General features: G+C 45.5%; 1 protein-coding gene across 4 annotated transcripts in view; it reads left to right on the plus strand.

Annotated features, from left to right (window-relative positions):
• PIAS3 (protein inhibitor of activated STAT 3) overlaps positions 1-17,304 on the plus strand; it is a 31,753-nt gene that overhangs the window by 4,675 nt on the left and 9,774 nt on the right. For all 4 annotated transcript variants that reach the window (XM_033174404.1, XM_033174403.1, XM_033174402.1 and 1 more), the window contains 7 exons: positions 7,830-8,295; positions 10,395-10,479; positions 12,870-12,920; positions 13,491-13,581; positions 15,007-15,141; positions 15,484-15,589; positions 16,463-16,536. In XM_033174404.1, coding sequence (XP_033030295.1) covers positions 7,833-8,295; positions 10,395-10,479; positions 12,870-12,920; positions 13,491-13,581; positions 15,007-15,141; positions 15,484-15,589; positions 16,463-16,536 — 1,005 coding nt within the window. In that variant the 5' untranslated portion in view covers positions 7,830-7,832. The remainder of the gene's footprint in view (positions 1-7,829; positions 8,296-10,394; positions 10,480-12,869; positions 12,921-13,490; positions 13,582-15,006; positions 15,142-15,483; positions 15,590-16,462; positions 16,537-17,304) is intronic.

The following is a 17,304-nucleotide window of genomic DNA, read 5'->3' on the forward strand; positions in this document are numbered from 1 at the left end:
CGCAACCCCAGAATCGTCTGCGACTGGACCTTACGGTCAGGGGTACCTTTACCTTTACCCAAGCATATTAATAATCATCGCTTGCTTATCTCTGATCCTTTTTACATCTCTCATTGGCTTAAGGGGCTGCATTGTCAAGGAATCACCATGTTTTAACTGCTTGGGGAGGTGGGGGAAGATGACAGCCGTAGAATGCTGTCAGACTAGACAGCTTCTGTCAAGAGAATGACAAGCTGGCTTGACTGGTGAATACCTCACGTGGGGCTTTCGGCCAGGTGTGGCCACACATTGTTTAGTGGTAAGGGAGCTTTGTCTGCAGGTCTCTGGAAGAATATTGCAAATACGTGTTAGCGGCTTTTCGGATAGGCTGTGTACATGTACAGACTTAAAAGCTTGTTCACACACACACACAGCCCTTGAATAATGCCCTCTGCTTCTTTGCCCAAAAAACTCTAATTAGCATTAACAGAGGAGGTGGTTAAAACAGTTTCTCCAATGTACCACTTTGCAAGGGAAGGGGGAGTTCACACAACAGAATGTTCCTCTATGCAAAATCAAATCTCTGAACTATAGCAGGGAAATGGCTAGGTTACAACTCCTCTCCTTGCTGTGTTAGTTTTCTAAGGGCACAGAATCTGAGTTTTGTTCTGTTTTAAAATTACGTGGATCAGTCTTGTGATTCCCATACCTACAGCCCAGATTAGTACAATCTTCCTCTTGCTGTTTGTGTGATCCAGACCACATCCATCACACCTGTTGCAGAAAAGAATGATGTTGAGATCATTAATATTATAGTTGTGACCTGCTCTGAAATGGTTGTATCATTGGGTAAGAAACGTTTTAAATAAAATAATGCCTTTGAACTGAAGGGAGACATGAAGAGCCAGAACTAGACATTTTAGGAATTGGGTCTAATGTATGAATGCTGCTGAGAGACTGCAAGGAGCCATAGCCTTGGAAAGGGCTAAATAATCTTTAGTGTGTAACGAGAGAGAATCATTAGCGTGTAACACACTCCCTCAGACAGGCAATCCAGACCACACACTGGGGCATTTGACTGGTTAAGGAAGATTCAATTAATGGTCAGACTTTTGAAAGCATTAGCTTGATTAGAACAAGAAAAGGGGGGAAAGGTAACTTCAGCTACCTGCAAGTTTGATACTCATGGCTAAGAAACAAATTAGTTACTGTTTATTGTGAAACCATGAAATGAACTTTTAAAAAATATATAAAGAACAGTTAGGAGTTACAATGTTAGGTGAGATTTTTTTTCAAATGTGGATGGGTTCGCAGGATAGTTCCTTTTCTTTCCTTTTTATCTAGGAACAGCAAGGTCAGCCTGCAGTTGCAGTTTGCTTAAAAGGAAGAAATGAAGCTCAGGGACAGCAGCTCTAACAAAAAGAACAAAAGTTACTTTTTAAAAGGCTAAGTTGGCAGCAACAGGCCACCTTTTCATCTTCAGGGCTGTGGAAGGTTTGACTGTGGTAAAATAGCAGGTGATCAAATGCCACCAGCAGTGACTGAAAGGATACCTTTATACCAAATAGCTTCGGGTGGCTCAAGCAAGCTATTCAAGGCGCATTGTGCAGGGTACCTGCCCCTCATGGCTGGAATCTCTTTGGGGTTAGGGTTGAACTGGAGAGCCCTGAAAGAAGCACCTCTGTACGTGTAAGGTTTCACTTCCTGAACTTTTGAGAGCCAGAGCACACCTTTCCTGAATTTAAATTGGAACACTTTGCTTTTAACACCTGGAGAGGTGGGCAGAGGAGTTCTTGGTATACTGGTCCCATAGCCGGCAGGGGCCCAAGATTCTGAATTTTCTGTTTTCTTTTTTTGTTTTTTGGTATTTTAAGAAAGTACACCTATAGCTCTCCTTGAAAGTAAGTTGAGAAGCAAAATGTGCAGGTCTTCTTCCAAGCCATTTTTGTGAGATGGGCCAGACTGGCTGCTCCCAACTTTAAGTGTTTTTAGCCAATGAGTGAAGTAAGATCAGTGACTGCCAAGTGAGTTATTGGGAGACCAGACAGGATCCCAGGGCTTCTTCTTGTCTGGCTCCTGTTGCATTTTCTAGTAGTTCTTGGGATCTCTGTAGTTTCAAAGTTTCCCCACCACAGGTGGGATGCATATTTCATGTTGTGGGTTTATCTGAGATCAGGTACTCCTTAGAAGAAGTTGTTTTTTCGGGTGGGTGGATGTTAGAGAATTCCCCCCCCCCCATGCTCATGGCAAATGCAAAATGTGAAAACACTGCAAAGAGAAGCTAAAGACCAGGCTCTCGTTAAGGACTCGCTGTACAGTGTTACTGCACAATGTTAATATCCCTGGGTTACCTTTAGGTTGTGAGCCGCCCTGAGATCTACAGATGAAGGGCAGTACAGTATATATATTTTAATTAATAATAACAGTGCAATAATAATAGTAACTCAAATATGTGCATATAAGGTTTAGGCGGCAATATTATGCACACATGCCTCCATGAGATTAAGTCCTGTTGAGTGCATACTTTTGAGTAAACGTAGGCAGAAGTAGGCAATCCTGTAACTGCAAAAATGTAAGAGGTGTGGGGAGTGTCAGGCATATACAGTGGGTCAGGTCGAAGGAGATAACACAACTACACAGACTCCCTTCTCCCCTGCCCCCTCCCGCTTTTTGCCGCTTTGTGCTTTTTCAGACAGGAAGAGCCGGATCTGGCAAGCGGTGGGCCTTGCATTGCCACCCCCAACTCCTCCATTTAAAGGATGGAATTTTCCAGGCACTTTTTCTGCCAATCCCCCCCCTTCTTCTGCAAATAAGGCCTCAGCTAAGACATTTCACTTGGAGGAGAGTAATGTTTAAGCACATGGGTTGGTTGTGTGTGTGTGCGCAGCATTGCATTTTCAAAGGCTGATTTAGCCCACCCATGGAGCTGGAGCATTTGCCCAGCTGGCTGCCTTGATGGCTTTCTTAACCTTTTCTCTCTCGCCTCTTTGAAGTCTGAAGGCTCCCTCCCGGCAGACTGAATCCCCTCTTGTCTCTCTTTCTTGCCCCCATCAACCCTTTTTGCGTGTTCTGCTTTGTTTCGTTTGTTCCATATTTATTTGACTGAGGCCAAGAAAGATTTGGTTTCCCCACCTTGGAGGTCTGTCTGTCTGTCTGTGGCGGGTGGGGGGTGGGCTGCAGTGTCCAGGAAGGGGCTCCTTTGGAAAGAGAAATGAAGGGTTTGTTTTTAGCGGTTGTATACTTAGGACCAGCTCTGATAATTTTGCATATTTGGCAGCTAAAAATAAAATAAAAGATTCCCCAGACTCTGAGGCAAGCAAATGGAGATTTGGCAATTACAATGTATAGCAGAGACTAGGCCAGGCATAGGCAACCTTCGGCTCTCCAGATGTTTTGGCCTACAACTCCCATGATCCCTAGCTAACAGGACCAGTGGTCAGGGATGATGGGAATTGTAGTCCCAAACATCTGGAGAGCCGAAGGTTGCTGACCCCTGGACTAGGCAATTCCTCACTGTATGTATAACTTGAAATGCTTTGTCAGGTACCGGGGGAACAAAGGGGGAATTTAGATCTTGGGTGGGCACGAAAATCTCCTGCAGCCCCCCCCCCTTTCCTGCCATTATCCAGCTTCTGCCTTCACCTTTGTCCACATGCTTTCAATCTAATCTTCAGAGGCTAGGAACTTGCTTTTCCTCTTTTATTAATGAAAAATATTGTAAATGTAAAATTCTTTGCCCCAGGTGGCAATGCTCCTTCTTTGCACAGAGCAGTTGTGGATCTGCAGGGCTTAACTCAGGTGCTGCACAGATATTTTGACTTAGAACATGGGAAACATCTTTTTTACAGAAGATGGGTCGGTCTCGCTCAGTAGGGCCTGCCCAAAGACCGAAAAGACTGTGACTCTCCAGTTGTTGGGTTAGTACACCCATCATTCCGTCCATTGGCCATCCTGGTTGAGGCTGATGGAAGTTGATCTCCAGGGTTTTCAAAAAGGAGTCTTTCCTAGCCCCATCTGGAAATGCTGGGAATTGAACCTGGGATCTTCTGTGTGCAACATTTATCATAATAAGAGCATTCTGGGTCAAGCTATTGGCCTGTCTACTGCAGCATCCTGTTCTCAGAGTGGCCAACCAGGTGCCCATTATGGGAAGCCTGAAAGCAGGACTTAAGCACCACAGCCCCGCTTGTGATTCCCAGCAACCGGCAGCCAGAGGGACACCCTACCATTTTGCTGTGACCCATCCTCTGGGCCGCAGAAGCAAAAACAAAACGCACATGAGAGCTTAGTGAGAGATCTCTGTAATTCTTGAGAGTAAGAGTGCCTTCTTGATGGTGCATCCTGGAAACCAGAGAGGCTCTTGGCTTCAAGACAACCTTCTCTGTGTCTGTTGCACTGGCAAGAGCTCCCACTGAAAATCTGAGAAGCAGATTGAAAACCACACATTGTCTCCATATCTCTGTGAACCTATATAGACTGTTTTGTTGTTTGCGTTCATAACATTTCTCAATTTATTTTCTGTCGAACAAGAAACAAACAAAAAAGCGGCAAACAAGACCTTAAAAGCAGACTGAACCAGATAAATAACATAAAAACAGGAATGAGCAGCCCTCTGCCCCATTTACAAGCCAAACAACCCTGAGACCCCCAAATTTAGAAGGCTGTTGAGGATTAAAGAGAAAGGATTTTATCTTGCTTTGAAAACCCCCGGGGTGATGCTCTGTAAGCCTTCCTCTCAGGATGTCCTATAATTTGTAGTGCCATCTCTGAGTAGCTCCTCCTATGTTACAAACTTTTAAGTGTTTTAAATAATTATGACATTCATCCTCAGAACAGCCCTGTGAGTTAGGTGGTTGTTCTCATCCTGGGATTGCACACTCAATAGAGTTGAGACTCCCAACTCATCTTTTCTTAGACCCCAAAGCAGTTCTTTATCTGCTGAACCAGAGTTTGCCCTGCCTTATATTCTGAATTGGTTGTTCTTGAGTTTTGAGCAGGGAGAGAAGCCTGTGGGGGTTTGAGGTGAGGAAATGTGGCTGGCAAATGTGAAGTTGGGTGAAGGGGTGGGAGATGGGTACCCTTGCAAGAATCTCCACCTCCTCTCCCTCCAAACCTCACATGTGTTGCTGGTCAGTTTTCTCACTGATCTTGGTAGTCAGTGAGGACTAGAAACCAATTTAAAGGGTGTCTAAAATCAGGTGAAACAAAATAAAATAAAAATCCTTCCAGTAGCACCTTAGAGACCAGCTAAGTTTGTTATTGGTATGAGCTTCAGATACCAAATTCAGGTGATCTTTTGAACCAGCTATTGGGGACATGCTGCAAGCTTCCATTCCCCTTACCCCTTGCTTGCACACCTGTTAGCCCCCTTCCACTTCCTGCTTTCCACCCAGCTGTAGTGCTGGCTGGGGCTGATGGGAGTTGTAGTCCAAAACATCAGAAGAACAGCAGGTTGGAGAAGGCTGACATAGAGCCAATAATGAGCACTCAATTGCCCCAGCCCACATTTTACCATCTTGAAATGAGTGGAAAGGTTTTTGCTTCTGTAGAGAGGAAGTAAAGTCCCTTTCCTCATAAGGGAGTCACTCCATCTCCTTGATAATTTTGGTAGCCCTTTTCTGCATGCAAAGTGGGTACTTTCTACTGAGTTAACAGGATACCTGATCCTTTGAGCTGGATTTGAGAGGAATTAGACCTGGGCCTTCTCTTCCCAAAGCAGGTGCTCTGCCACTGAGCTCAGGTGGCCACCGTAGCATGATCCAGATCTTGGGAGACATTAATGGCTAACCTGCCCCCCCCCCACATATGATCTAATGGCTCTTGAATGTAGATTATGTCCCGGTCCCCTTCAATTCTTTGGGATGGTTTAGCCCATGGGTAGGCAAACTAAGGCCCGGGTTCCGGATCCGGCCCAGTCGCCTTCTCAATCTGGCCTGCGGACTGTCCAGGAATCAGCATGTTTTTACATGAGTAGCATGTGTCCTTTTGTTTAAAATGCATCTCTGGGTTATTTGTGGGGCATAGGAATTCATTCCCCCCCCCCCCAAAAATATAGTCCAGCTCCCCACATGGTCTGAGGTACAGTGGACCGGCCCCCTGCTGAAAAAGTTTGCTGACCCCTGGTTTAGCCTATAACGTAGCACGATTGGAAGCAGGCAGCTGCATTGCAGGGGGTGGGGGGCAAGACTGGCTAAAGGTATCGCATTCCAAAACATTTTATAGCCATGGGGGAAACCTGGGGGAAGTGTTTGGGGGGGGGTTAGGAAAAAGTTGTATTGCATGCAGTGCTTTCTCATTAACCCTAAACTTATTTTGCTGGTTTGAGAATATGAAGTGTGTGTGTATTTAATGTATATCTTAGTGCTCACAGTTGTATTGTGTGTGTATTTATTTATTTATTTATTTATTTATTATTTCACACAATTTACACACTGCTTGACTTTTTTATTTTTAAGATAAAGCTATGCAATTTTTTAAAAGTATACATGTCTTAGTTTTATTGAAATGGCAACCACGAATGTATCTAGGAGCTAGTGATAAGAGCTTTTGCCATTTGGGAAGAGAGAGAGAGAGAATGTTTCGGGCTCCTGCAGGTGGACTTAATGAACTAAGGGCCCAGGTCCAGAAGGTTGAAACGCCTTACCTTTTAGCCTGCACACGTTTATGAAGCACCTGAAGATGGTCTGCGTTTGGCAACACCTGAAAGTGTTTTTCCAGCACCAGATCCTAGAATTGTTACTTGCTTGGCCATCCAATCAAGTACATCTGCACTGCTGTTGCTGATATTACTGCTCTTGAATCTTGTATCTGACTGGGAGATGTGCAGGACTATGAATCAGCTGTGTAACTAGTATTTTTAAAACTCTGCTTTAAAAAGTATTTTACTTGCAGATCTGAAAGAGAAGGATTGGACAAATTCATCATTATTAATTTCATTAACAATTTCATGGAAGAGAGGGCTATCAATGGGTGCTAGGCATGATGGCTATGCTCTGCCTCCATGGTTGGAGGCAGGAATGTTTCTGAATACGAGTTGCTGCAAGCCACAGGAGAGGGGCGCACTCTTTTGTTTTTGAATCCTGCTTGCAGGTTTCCCATTGGGGCATCTGGTTTGCCCCTGTGAGGACAGGATGCTGGACTAGATAGGTCCCCCTTGGCCTGATCCAGCAGGCTCTCCTTATGTTCTAGAAAACTCTTCTTAAATGGTTTTCTTCCACCAATTTCTCCATTAAAAAAAATCAATTCCCCTCCTATTTCTTTCTTGATTATATGAGGTGAGGTGAACCTAAATTTTTCTTCCTCCTCCCCAGGCTTTTGCTTCTCTAGACCAAACTCTGTGCCCTAAGCAGCACCCCCTCCCCTCCTTTTGTCTAGGAGTACCCCCTACCCACCTGTCTTACACCCTCACTACTGGAAATCCTGCAGAGTCAGTTTGGTTCTTGTGTAGATGGAATCAGGGGTTGGGGATAGGTGCTTCATTCTGAGTTGGGTACCAGATGTGTACAATACAGTGGTACCTCAGGTTACATACGCTTCAGGTTACATGCTCCACTAACCCAGAAATAATGCTTCAGGTTAAGAACTTTGCTTCAGGATAAGAACAGAAATTGTGCTCTGGCAGCGCAGCGGCAGCAGGAGGTCCCATTAGCTAAAGTGGTGCTTCAGGTTAAGAACAGTTTCAGGTTAAGAATGGACCTCCAGAATGAATTAAGTTCTTAACCCGAGGTACCACTGTATCAGATGTTTTAATGCCAGAGACTGCTAGCACTAAAATTTGGGGTTCAAGGAGCGCCATCTCAAAATCTATATGCTTCTCTAAATATTCTGTTCCTCTCTCTACCCCCTTCCAGCACATGGTTATGAGCTTTAGAGTGTCGGAGCTGCAGGTGCTTCTGGGTTTCGCGGGCAGGAACAAGAGTGGGAGGAAGCATGAGTTGCTCACCAAGGCCCTGCAGCTGCTGAAGTCTGGTTGCAGCCCGGCTGTTCAGATGAAAATCAAGGAGCTGTACCGGCGACGGTTCCCCCGGAAGATCCTCACCCCCTCGGACTTATCCATGCTGCACCTCCAGGCGGGACAGCTGCCCTCCACGACGACGCTGACCCAGGGCACCATGTGCCACTTGCCCTATGACAACGGGTCAGTGACCTCTGGGGTACCGGTTGGCATGTTGCCCCCGGTGCCTATGTTGGGACCCAAGCATGAGGCGGACGTCCCACACCTATCTCCCCCCATCCACCCGGTTCACCCGGACGTGAAAATGCGGCGATTGCCCTTCTACGATGTATACGACGAGCTCATCAAGCCCACCACGTTGGGTAAGTACTCCAAACTGTTTCTTCCTTTTTGCCCTTTCCTCCCTACTGAGACTAGAACTTGAGATAGCTAGGGAAGAAGAGTGCTGTGGAACTCAGAAGCTTGCAAACACTGTCTGCCAAAACATTGGCACTAGCCAAGGGAAATAAGATGCCACAAGAGGAAACTGTTATTTCTGAATTGACAAATCATGATTTGCAATTGGCCAGCAAGCCTTGGCTTGAAGTGTGTCAGCAAATCTGGGTTTGTGGCTAGCTACGGTTTGGCGTCATGACAAATGGAAGGGAAGGGTCAAGGCTCAGCGATAGAGTGGCTGCTTTGCCTGCAAATGTCTCAGGTTCAATCCCTGCTGGTATCTTCAGGTAGGGCTGGGCATGTCCCCTGTGTGGAAACCCTGGAGAGCCACTGCTGCTGCTGCCGGTCAGTGTAAGCAGTACTGAGCTAGATGGACCAGTGGCCTGGCTCAGAATAAGGTAGCTCCCTATGTTCCTAAATCTTAGTTATGCTGTTGCTCGACCCTGTGAGGTCTTCTATGTAATAGACTTACAAAGTTGAATGCTGAAGGGATAGAAAATGAAAAATAGACTGGCTAATTTGAGTTACATATTGAAAAGAGAAAAATGACAAACAAAACATCCTCCCCTTCCCCCCCCCCAAAAGCATAGTTCAGATCTAAATAATATTTGTAAGGTTGGTATAAGCAGAGAGAGTCCAAAAGTCAATGTCAGTATAAGGAAGGCCATATATTACAGGATGGAGCGGGTACAGTTTGTGTGGCAGTTTGGGTTCTGGTTAAATTATTTAATCAGTCCAGTAATCAATAGAAGAAGAAGAAAATGGAAAGAGGCAAGCAGCTCTACACCCGGGATTGCCTTTTGTCTGTTGTGGGTAGAGTGCTAAATGATGGTTAGGGCAAGCCATGGTTCATTGTGCTGTGGGAAATGAGTCACTTGAAACCAGGGGACAGATTAAGAAGCTTCTCAGTGAGACAATTTTTGATGAGTCCCAAGATTCCAAAAAATAAACACTCTTCTGAGAATTTAACAAAGCATTTGTGCTGTGTGTGTGTCCAAGGAGATGGAAAGTGATGGTATAGGGAGACCATTGCCAAATCCTTGCAAGTTTTGGTTTGATTGTCAAGGCCAAAAGTAATTATATGTGTCTTATGGCATGTGAAAACTTGACAGATTTGTCATGGCAAGAGTGTTGGTGAGCTAATGTCAGCTTAATAATAATAATATAGAGTGGCATGTGTTTTGCAGTATAACCAGAGTGAGACTGAGTAAGGGTAAAGGGTAAAGGCCTCATTCCTGAGGCCATGAAGTGCTGCAGGAATGTTTAACTGATAGTTCTTGCCTTGGCTTCACCTGCAGAGCCCAGAAATATCTCTATCTCGGGGCTAGCATTTTTCAGATTTTTCTGCTGAGGGGCAGAGCTGTTTGCGTCTCACCCTGTAATGGTAGGAGAGAGAGTCAATACGAAGACACAGAGATTCTAGTCTCATATACACCAGGCACTGTGCATTCTACGCTGAAGAAAATAAAATTCCATTATCTGTGTCAATTGTGCAAGTTGCACAATGCCTTCTGCCTTCCCTCACTATTTTGTGTGATGGTTTTTTTGCTTTGCAAGTTGTGCGCAGGCACCTGAATTGTGCAGGCCAAACTTCCCCAATGTAGGGCCCTCCAGATGTTTGGGACTGGTCATAGTTGCTGGGGCTGATGGGAGTTGTAGTCCAAAATATCTATATATTGAGGTGCATAGGAAGCTGCCTTCAGCAGCTTTGGATTTGGGTGGGAGGGTCTTCACTATCACCTGCTGCACATTGATCTGTTTTTTAACTTCTGATGCTATGGATTGGGTCCTTCCGCAAGCAGAGCACATGGTCCCACACTGAATCATTCCTTCCCTCCCAACTGGTAGTGCACACTGGTGATTCTTCACCAGTTTCCTCTCTACCTCCATGCAATACTGTTGCTGCAATGTTTTAGCTGTGCTTCTGCTTTGAACTGTTTTTAATTACTTTATGTGTAAACCTAGTTGAGATCACTGCTTAGCCTCTGGCATTTTCTGCTTAGCCTCTGGCCTTTTCTCTTTGCAGCGTCTGTGAACAGCCAGAGGTTTGAGGAGGCTCACTTCACCTTTGCCCTGACTCCTCAGCAGGTGCAGCAGATCCTTGCCTCTCGGTAAGGGCCATTTTATTTTCTGTTTAGGATTAGTAGTTGTTTCAGCGCACACATGCGTGCGCACGCACACACAAAATGCAATGGCTGAGTGCAGACATCGTATGAAACCACAGTCAAGGGTGCTTAACGTGACGTCTGAGGTTAACAACCACAGTTTGTGATTGCCTGAGAATTGGGAGCTGGTTTGAAGTGTGTCTGCAAACCGTGGTTTGCACTAAGCATCAGGAAATTTTAGTTACGCATTAGCACTAAGTATCGTTATTTTGTGCAGCGTCTGAATTGGCAAACCAAAGTGACAACCGGTTCTTTGCCTCGAGACAGGAGTGCTCAGCCAGACAGAAAAAGAAATCAAATAAGCAGCTGGTAAACCGTGGTTTGGCTTGTTTGTTCTAAACTATGATTGATACAAACTGTGGTGCGGTGTCTGAACCGAGCCAGCAACATAAGAGCAATACCAGGATGTTTATTTCAAGTATTGCATCCTCCTTTTCACCAGAAAAGCCTACAAAGTGGTTTACAAAGGGGAAAAAAGCAAAATTAAATACAGTATATAAATCATGAAAAAACCCATAAAGCGGGACTTTGTAAACTTTACAATTCCATTCACTCAAAGCCCACACAAATTCCACATTGACTAACACGTCCACACCTCAAATCGATTTTCACCTGTACACATTCACCCACACAAAGAAACTAATGGGATAGTATGCAGGATGAGTTGTGTTTAAACCAGTGAATCTTGCTTAGAGAGCCGGCTTTTCCTGTTGCTTTCACACATAACAGAGAGAAAGAGAGATGTTTGTAGGTAAGAAAGTAATGGAGCTATGTTTATTTTGGGAAATACACAATTTAGGGAGTAACTTTTTAGTTCTGGCCTAAGTAGCTAGTCTACAGTAGAACAAGGTAACCAGGCTGGCTCCTTCGTTCTCTCAGAGGATAGTTAAAGATGACCTCTCATCCCCACCCCCATATCAATATTTTATCTGATTTCAAGATTCAAAATTACATTTTAACACTCAATAATTATAACCCTATTCTGCAATACTAATGACTTCCCACTAACCCGTTCTTGGTGTTTATAACTAATTTCATAGAATTTCATTTTAAAGTTCCCTCATATCAAGTTTTATCCTCTTTAAGTGGCTTCTTAATATACGGTAATCTACTTCCCACTCCCAAACTTCAATCCTGCCCCCCTCCATGGGTATCACCAACAGAGGCAGCTGCGCATAAACAAATATGCAACCAAAATGGGCGTTCCAGAAGGTTTTTATTCTTTCCTGCTATGGACTTCATATATAAAGAGTTACTTTAAAAATAAACCAGAAGTTTGGCCACTAGGTTTAGCACGGTGGTCAAATGCTACTAATTGACAACCTATAATTTGACCGTGGTCATTTTGAACGAAGCCATAGGTACCACATTTGTTAGCAGAAGTTTGGGTATTGTTTGGGCTGCTTGCTGCGGAGACTGGCAGCAGTCGGGCAAATACAGAAGCATAGCCAAACATCTCCCACTGGCTCCCTGCTGTAACTCCAGACAATGGCACAGTTCTAGACCTGGGCTGTGGACCAGCAAATGACACCATCTTGCTATAGAAATTGAAGGTTGGAAGATTCAGGGGCAGATAAAAGAAAGTCACGCAGCACATAGTTAAACTATGGAACTCCCTCCCACTGGAGGCAGGGATGGCCACCAGCCTAGAGGCTCAGACAAATTCCTGGGAGAGATGGCTGTGGATGACTACTAGCCTTGATGGCTAGGCTCTGTCTGGGGGGGGGAGCGGGGGGCTGCAGTGTTTTGGAATACCAGTTGCTGCAAGCCACAGGAGAGGGGAGAGTGGTTTTGTGCTTGAATCCTGTTTGCAGGTTTCCCACAGGCACCTGGTTGTCCACTGTGAGAAGAGGATGCTGAGCTAGAGGGGCCATTGGCTTAATCCAGCAGGCACTTAGTGTGCTCTTAAACCAGAGAACTCCTTCCAGGCTGCTGCTGCCTGAAGTGCTGGCTCTCTGCTCCCTGTTTATTTTAATTTTCTAACTGTAGGCTGACTGATGTTCCAAGACACAAGCCAAAGAGAAGGTTCTTCCCTGTCCCCACGCAGGTCAACTATTCTCCCATTTCCCTCACAGCAACAATCTGTGGTAGGCTGTTTCACCCTCTGCTGTTAGAAAGCCCACAAGCAGTCTGTGATGTCACAGAAGCTCAGCCAGTTGGGGGGGGGTGGAGGGCTGGTATTTGTTGTGTGTGTGTTCTTTAAAAACAAAACAAAAATCTAACCTGAAAAGTAGGTTTCAGCCTGTTACGTATTGTATTATAATGACAGTATTTCCAAGTAGCTTGACTGTTCTGGGAAATTTAAGAATTTCTCCTCCTCCTCCTTCTTTTTCCAGCGATATCTTACCTGCTGCCAAATGTGACTACACCGTCCAGGTACAACTGAGGTAAGCAGAGCCTGATGTTTTCTTGGGCTTTTACAAATCTGAAAAATACATCCCTACAAATCTCACACTGTTTAGGGATTGGCTCCTGGGGTGCTTTTTCCTTTGTATAAAGCAGTCCTGGCTCAACCTTAGCCAAGGCTGGTTGGCTAGCTATGACTTGGCCAATGTATTCCATGCTCTGGAGACTTCTAGGTTGTATTATTGCGAGGTGCTGTAGGTGGGCCTGCCCTTGAACCTGTCGCCCTCCCTATTTGTGTAGTTACAAATGAGCAAAATCCCTGAGGCCTGCCCTATAAGAGCTCAGAGCAACTTAGGACGCCCTGCCTGCATAGTGGTTTAGCTGTGATTCCTGCATTACACAGAATAATCACAGAATTAAAGAGTTAGGTCCCCAAGCGACTAAATGACCCTCAGGGACCCAACTCTATATTTCTGTGATTCTGTGTTCTCATTTATCCATCTCTCTTAATAAGGAATTTGACTCGGGGAAACTCTCCCTCCTCTCTAGTTACCATTTTGTCCTTGGGGTTGTCTTCCCCTCACCCTTCCGGTCTGTTTGCCTCTCTGCAGGTTTTGTTTGTGTGAAACCAGTTGCCCGCAAGAAGACTATTTCCCACCCAATTTGTTTGTCAAGATCAATGGGAAGCTCTGCCCTCTTCCGGTGAGTAAGCCCCTCCTCCCACCCGCTCCTCAATTCCATCGGAAAGGTCCACGACTCAGTGGCAAAGTGCACCCTTTGCATGCAGAACATCCTGGTCTCCCAAGTTGTACTTTTCAAATAAATGTTTTCATGTTACAGTACAATCAAACAACCCTGCAACAGTACATGGTGCACAATATACACCAGGCAACAGTCTCCATCACCATTCATCTTTCCAATGAATTAATAGCAGTCTTTTTTGCAGAAGTAAAAGGTGTGGAGAGTCCATCTATGTTTACCCATTGTCAAACCCCACATAGTTGGTATATAGTTTATATAGTGTATCAAAGAAGCACTTTCCTCATTACATCTCCCTTATTTTTGTGATTGTTTTAAATGGCTTTAAATATTGCACATGTGACTCAGCAGACCTTTCTCATTAGTATTTATTGCTAGCTGGAAGGTTCCAGGCTGTCTGAACCCTCCTTATATACAGTGGTGCCCCGCTAGACGAAAATAATTCGTCCTGTGAAAATTTTCGTCTAGCGGGTTTTTCGCCTAGTGAAGCGGCAATGCAAGCCGCGCTTTCGCCAGACGAAAAAAAAGACGAAAAATTTTCGTCTTGCGAGGCAGCCATAGACTTTTTCGTCTTGTGGGGCTGCCTTCCGCTAGACGAATGCCTTCGTCTAGCGAGGCATTCGTCTAGCAAGGCATTCGTCTAGCGGGGCACCACTGTAGCTGTATGCAGGTGTGAGAGTCAGTCAATCTTTCTTTTGTTTTCAAGCTATGCAGTTCGCAGGCGACGCTTTGTAACTGTTTTTTGAGCTGTGCACCCAGTCAGGGATCTGTCTGAGGACTTGCAACCGCAGTGCTTATAGAAATGCTTCAGTAAAGCTTATTTGCTGATGGAGTGAGCTGTTTGTGTGATTCATTTGCTGCCAACACTCGTAATCGGTAGACTCGTAATCTGGGGAACCGGGTTCGCGTCTCCACTCCTCCACATGCAGCTGCTGGGTGACCTTGGGCTAGTCACACTTCTTTGAAGTCTCTCAACACCACTCACCTCACAGAGTGTTTGTTGTGGGGGAGGAAGGGAAAGGAGAATGTTAGCCGCTTTGAGACTCCTTCGGGTAGTGATAAAGCGGGATATCAAATCCAAACTCTTCTTCTTCTTCAGTTAGCGTGGGGGGAGGCAGTAAGTGAGCTTTTCCTCTGCCCCTAGGGGAGCTGGGGGCAAGGCTGCCCTTCCTAGCAAATGACAGTATAATGAAATGGAAAGGTGAACTGCCTCCTACCTACCATTGTATATTCTTGGCTTCATGGGATTCTTGACCATATTTGACTGCAGCCCCTTGATGACCCACCTGCCATCCTTATTCCCTGTATGTCCAGCCTTGGCAAAGGGTTGATGGGCCTGACCTCAGATGTCCTCTTCTGCCCCTGCAGGGTTATCTTCCCCCCACCAAAAATGGGGCAGAGCCCAAGCGGCCCAGTCGACCCATCAACATCACCCCTTTGGTACGGCTTTCGGCCACCGTCCCCAATACAATCGTCGTGAACTGGTCTTCTGAGTTTGGCAGGGTAAGGAGAAGCTTTATGGCTTATGTTACTCTTTTTCTACATGTGTGAACAGAATTGTACCACTTTCTTGTCCATCCTTGCAACTGTGTGTATGAGAGCGCCAGTCCCAATTAGGTGATCAGCAAGAAATAAACTGAACATCCCATGAGCAGCCTTTCCAGTTTGGCAGCTAAACATTTGTGAACATTCCGTGACATCACCATAGCTCAACCAATGGTTGAAGAAGGGCAGGGAGACCTGCAGCCAATGGACAAGAGCCGGGGTTTAGCCTGTTACTTAGATCAGTGAATACATTAATTCCTCTGTACAACAGTGAATAAAAACTGGTTTCCTTCTGCCTAGAATTACTCCCTATCAGTTTATTTGGTGAAACAGTTGACATCAGTGACACTGCTACAGAAACTGAGAGCCAAGGGCATCCGAAACCCAGACCACTCACGAGCCCTGAGTAAGTTCTCTGTCCTTTGAAAACTTGTCTGCATCTGTCAAGGATGCTTTAGTTGTGATTCCTGCATTGCAGGGAGTTGGAGTATGTGACCCTCGGGGTCCCTTCCAGCTCTGTTATTCTGCGTCAGGGATGTGTGTGCTTTTTTCTTGCAATTACCTCCAGGTGGTAGGTTAGCACTGGTGAAAAGCTTTTTTAGTCACACAATGCAAAGCACTTTTTTTAACATCTTGGCTCACTGCAGCCCTTGTGCTGTGTATTGGGGACTGGAGAAAGTCATGTGCTCCATCTCTCATGAGCAGAAGTGCTGCCCACTAGTGCAAAGAGAAGCACCCATTGAATACTACTCCCAGAACTGGGTGGTTCAATGGGTCAATATGTCTGACTGTTAACCAGAAGGGACGGCTGTGCGCAAGATTCCTGCATTGCTGGGACTTGGACGAGATGACCCTTGGGGTCCCTTCCAATTTACAGTTCTATGATCTGTTTGCCCTCCTGCCTGCAGCAAATTGTTCATCCAGCCTAAATGTGGAGCAGAGCTTTACTCCAGATCATATTTTTTAAAAGTCCCAGTGTAAAAAGAGATTGCAGAGTGGAGTCCCGCCCTCGCGCACCAGGTGTTTAGCGGGGAATTGGTAGCTGCCTTATACGGAGTTGGACCCTTGGTCCATGTAGCTCAGGTCTACCCTGACAAGCACCACCTTTCCCAAGTTTCAGGCAGGGGTCTTCCCCAGCTGCCCCTGGAGATGAACCATTTCCCTTCTGCATGCCAGCCGATGCTTCACCCCGGAGCCATGGCTGTTCCCACACAGTGTGCACCATTGTGTGTTCCTAATACTGAGTGAGCTCTTTGCTTTCTCTTCCCACACCTCACAGTCAAAGAAAAACTGACGGCCGATCCCGACAGCGAGATAGCGACAACGAGCTTACGAGTTTCTCTCATGTGTCCGGTACGTTGGGTTTCTCCTTTTATCTCTTTATTTCACATGAAGCCGTATATATATGTAAATACATGAAGAACCACTATAAACCTGCCTTGAGAATTAAACCAAATCTGTCTAAAAACAGATGAGGGGGTTCTTCCAGCCCAAGCTCATAAATATGTATTTGGAACGTGCAACTGATGATTTGCTCGTTATGCACAAAAATCGCCTTTCTCCCGTTGTTGTTTCTGCGTTGATTTCGTATAATGCTGCAAGCCAGCCTTCACCAAGCTGGTGCCCTCCACGTGTCTTGGATTACAGCAGCCATTGCTGAGTTGAGAGCTGTAATCCAGAAAATTTGGAGGGCAAGAGGTTAGTGAAGGCAGCTGTAAGCTTAACCAAATATAATTAATCCCAGATGCATTTGGAGGCAAAAAAAACCCCCTTAACTTTCCATATACTCTCATGGGGTCTGAAATGGCAGTGACTGACTAGGAAGAGACAGGCCTTGGGGATGTGGTAGGTAGCTTGATGAAGATACTGACCCAGCGGCCGTGGAAAAGGCAAATACCATGCTAGGGGTTGTTGGGAAGGGAGCTGAAGATAAAACTGCTGATATAATGCTGTCATGCCAGTCTGTACTGCAACTGCTCGGAATATTGTGTACAAAAGTGGATATTGTAGAGTTGGAAAAGGTTCAGGAAAGGGCCAGCAAAATAATCGAGGGGGGTGAAGCAAATCCCCTTATGGAGAAAGGCTGCAGCATTGGGTTTTTTTAGCTTGGAGAAAAGGCGA

Source organism: Lacerta agilis, chromosome 17 (genome assembly GCF_009819535.1).
Source record: "Lacerta agilis isolate rLacAgi1 chromosome 17, rLacAgi1.pri, whole genome shotgun sequence".
NCBI classification, from domain to species: Eukaryota; Metazoa; Chordata; class Lepidosauria; order Squamata; family Lacertidae; genus Lacerta; species Lacerta agilis.